Source organism: Sesamum indicum, linkage group LG12 (genome assembly GCF_000512975.1).
Source record: "Sesamum indicum cultivar Zhongzhi No. 13 linkage group LG12, S_indicum_v1.0, whole genome shotgun sequence".
In the NCBI taxonomy this organism is placed as follows: domain Eukaryota; kingdom Viridiplantae; phylum Streptophyta; class Magnoliopsida; order Lamiales; family Pedaliaceae; genus Sesamum; species Sesamum indicum.
The window spans coordinates 3183296-3187209 of NC_026156.1; the positions used below are offsets into that span (position 1 = coordinate 3183296).

Below are 3914 nucleotides of genomic sequence, written 5' to 3' on the forward strand. Positions count from 1 at the left end.
ATTATCTAAAATATGTTTTGATTTTCATGATAAATGTTATATACTGAAATTTTTGGTTACATTGGATTGGTGTATTCGAAATTAATTATGGTTTTTAAATTGCTAAAATATTTGATTTTTGAATTTATTTGGTGTATTATAAATACAAATATTTTAAATTCTAGACTCTAATTTTAAATTATATTTTATTATACGATGATAGATTTCAAATACTCCGATAATTAATTAAAATTTTTACTCCAAATACTTTCTACAAATTCAGAAGTGTAACCTTAATTTTTATTTTATTTAATTCACTAATTATTTCGACAAATGTTTAGTGGAGTAGACTTAAGTTTCATTAGAGACATCTTAAAATAGTACATAATGCAATAAATTGTATTATATTTTAATTAAATAATCTTAAGTCACCAACTAATTAATCACTCTCCAAAGTCAAAACCCCCCATTCTCGTTCTTCTCCTTAAACCCTCCTCCCGAGTACCCGGTACGGTACCCGCTCGCCGGATTCCTCCCCTAAAATGCAAATCGCGGCCACAGTTTCAAGATCCAGAGCGCCGCTTCTCGCCTCCGCGTCCCTCTTAACCAGACTTCTTTTTTCTTCGCAATCCCTCCGCGGCGTTGAAGCCCTAGTTTCTGCGTCTCCACAACCACCTTCTATCAGTAGTATATTTCCGCCGGCATTGGGCTGCGCCCGGCTCTACCACGACGGAAGGCCCAGAGGGCCTCTGTGGAGGGGCAAGAAACTTATCGGAAAAGAGGCCCTCTTCATTATACTAGGCCTGAAGCGATTTAAAGACGACAAGGAGAAGCTAGATAAATTCATCAAAACCCACGTGCTCAGGCTGCTCAAATTGGACATGGTTGCCGTTCTCAACGAACTCGAACGCCAGGAGGAGGTCTCTCTTGCTGTCAAGGTGATTCAATTTTGGTTGTACTTTGTTCTTCGCAAGTTGTACCTTGTATTGCTTGTGGTTTCCATTTTGATCTCTGTGGGGTCTTATAGCTAAACAAGTGGATGTGCTTGACATTAGAGAGTGATTTCACTAATTGCGCGTCCCCCTGTTTCAATGGTTGTTCTTGTTGGGCTGGCATTTTTTATGTTAGTGTACTTAGTTGCTATCAAGTTTTATGGTTTTGGGGGTGCTGTAAGTGGAAGTTCATGATGCTCTTCCCGTTTCATAGTGGCTTTTGGTTACTGGAGTATTGGCAACTCTCTCTGTGCCTTGTTGTGAAATTGTTTACTCGCTTTTATAATTTTTTTCTCTGAAAATCTTATATTTAAATGTAGTATTTTAACTTAAGATAATTTGTTGATATTTTCAGATGTTCAGGGTTATTCAGAAACAAGACTGGTACAAACCTGATGTTTTCCTGTACAAGGATTTAATTATTGCATTGGCTAGGCGCAAAAAGATGGATGATGTAATGGAGTTATGGGAAAGTATGAGAAAGGAATATTTATTTCCCGACTCTCAGACATATACTGAAGTTATTCGAGGTTTCTTACAGTATGGTTCTCCTGCTGATGCCATGAACATCTATGAGGATATGAAAAAATCTCCAGATCCTCCAGAGCAATTGCCATTTAGGATATTATTGAAGGGGCTTCTGCCGCATCCCTTGTTAAGAAACAAGGTCAAACAAGATTTTGAGGAAATCTTTCCTGATCAACGTGTTTATGATCCTCCAGAGGAGATTTTTGGGTTAAGATGAGGTTTGTGTTTTGCGCTCGTGCAACTTGTTTCCACTATCCAGTTTCTATTAAGGAGGCTTCCTGAGTTTTCAAATAAACCTGCACTGAATTTAGTATTTGTACAAGCTTTAATAAGAGTTTTCATGTTTTATTTTTTATAAGCTGTTTCTTTCATGCTATAGATCTTCATTGCCTCTCTCTGTTAATTATTTTTTTCTTCATGATTACTGGTGGTAATTAGCATACTCGATTTTCAAAGACCCAATTTTCTTTTTTTTTTTCCACACTAGTACGCCAAGCTGTTTGAAGAATTATATTATCTTTTGGGTTTCAGTTGAGTTTGTTTACGTGAACAAGACATTGAACTCTAAATGACTGTACGAGTTTCTTGAGTTTTTTGGCCTGTCTCTCTAGAAGTTAACTCATCTATTTTGTACTTATCAAAAGAAAAAAAGAAACATCCATATTGCAGGTCTGACGCACCAAATGTAGCTAAGACCCTAGAAAGGTAGGATATTTACTTTCAGGTACATGTATTACGTTCTGATTTGTTTCTCCACATCATATGAAGAGGGATTTTCTGAAATAGAATAAACTTAAGCTAAAAGACTGAACCAGTATATATAAACTGGGGATGTTTGATATATATGGTTTGAACTTGCAAGATAGTGCTCTTCAGCAAAGAAACATGAAATATAGGAAATTCTTCAAACATAAGAAGGAAATGTAATAGAGGAGGCCTTTCTGATTATGCATGACTTGCTTGTGGCTCTCGTCGGTGATTAGATTGTCTCATATCTTCATGTTGAGGGCTCATTGTATCTGGTTTCAGGGTTTCGGAGTGCTGTAATACGTTGGAGACAGTTGGAGTTGCTTGAATCTGACTAATTGACACCTCTCTTCCTACCATAATGGACTTAAAGTTGCTTCAGATCTAACATAAGTGAGGAGAGATCTACTGAGGGTATTCCTTATTGAATGACCATGTAGCAAGGTTTTCACTACAGTGTTTTCTCTGTGATATGTGGTAAGGTGCAACATTGTGGATATCAAATTTTTGTATCAGTGAATTGCCAAAGCCACGTGAAGAAAACGGTCCAGGTATTAAGATATGGTGTAAATTGAAAGTGATGTAATCTTGTGAACTATGTACTACAAGCTGGTATTAATTATGTGTGTAAGGTTGTATTTCCACTTATTTCTGAAACTGGGTCCTGCAAATTTTTGTTTGTATCCAAATAAGGATGACTTATGTCGTAACAAAACAAATAACATTCTGTTCTTGACATGAAGAGGAGGGAAAATGAGTGAGAAAACCATTACGAAGAGTTTATCTCCTGGAAGACCACTTAATGTCAGCTCATGTCGTGAAAGAACATAAGCAGATAACTCATCCGGCCTATGCCAACTAGTAGACTATTGCCTTCGATTGAAAATCTTTTCCCTGCTACAGGGACTGGAAGATCTAATCAGCCAGAAGGAAATGCATAAGCCAATCACGGAAACTTGAAAAAGAGCCTGAATAAAGAGGAAACCGATGACTGTGGGCTCATGTATATATACATAATACAGCATAATATTAACAAGCAAGCGCTATGAATTACGGGCAGGGGGTTGGAACCCACATTTTGCATGGCAAAGGACCAACGGACAACACCAAAGACCTGCACAAGGGGCAGGTGAATTGGCATCTGTCGAGCCATTTCTCCATGCATTCCATGTGAAACAAGTGCCCGCACCTCGGAAGTTTGTTCACTAAATCAACCTTCTCAAACTCCATCAAGCAAATTGAGCACATGTCGTCTCCATTATTGACTGCTTCTCCTCTGTTTTTGTTACTGAATTCCAGATCTTGAAAACTCAAAACCGGGAGATCCACCTCGCACACTGGAGTCTCTTCAGTGTGGGCATTTTCCCTCTGACCGTGTGGCCTAAAAAGGAAACTGAAGATTCTAAGAACAGACTGAGTTATTTGGAGGAAGGGGATCAATATGCAAATGTAGAAGATCAAGGTTAAAATGTATAAATGGGATTCTGCATGCATACAAATCATTTTTCCGGCCCTCTCTCTCTACTGCTCTATGCAGATTAGGATTTGATTATTGAGGTTGAATGTGTGAAGAGCAGTAATGAAGGATAATGGGAGGTATTCTTGCCTTTATATACATACACACGGAGCAGTTTCAGTACTCAATCATAGTTCAGAAGTCAACTGCCA

The 3914-nt window shown here is 37.9% G+C and overlaps 1 protein-coding gene across 1 annotated transcript; it reads left to right on the forward strand.

The window, feature by feature from the left end:
* Positions 575-3914, forward strand: LOC105175323 (pentatricopeptide repeat-containing protein At3g46870; the record flags this gene model as incomplete). The annotated part of the gene is given in 3 exon segments (XM_011097733.2): positions 575-917; positions 1327-1717; positions 2529-3914. Coding segments are annotated over 2 exon segments (733 nt in total), but the record flags the coding sequence as incomplete, so codon positions are not given.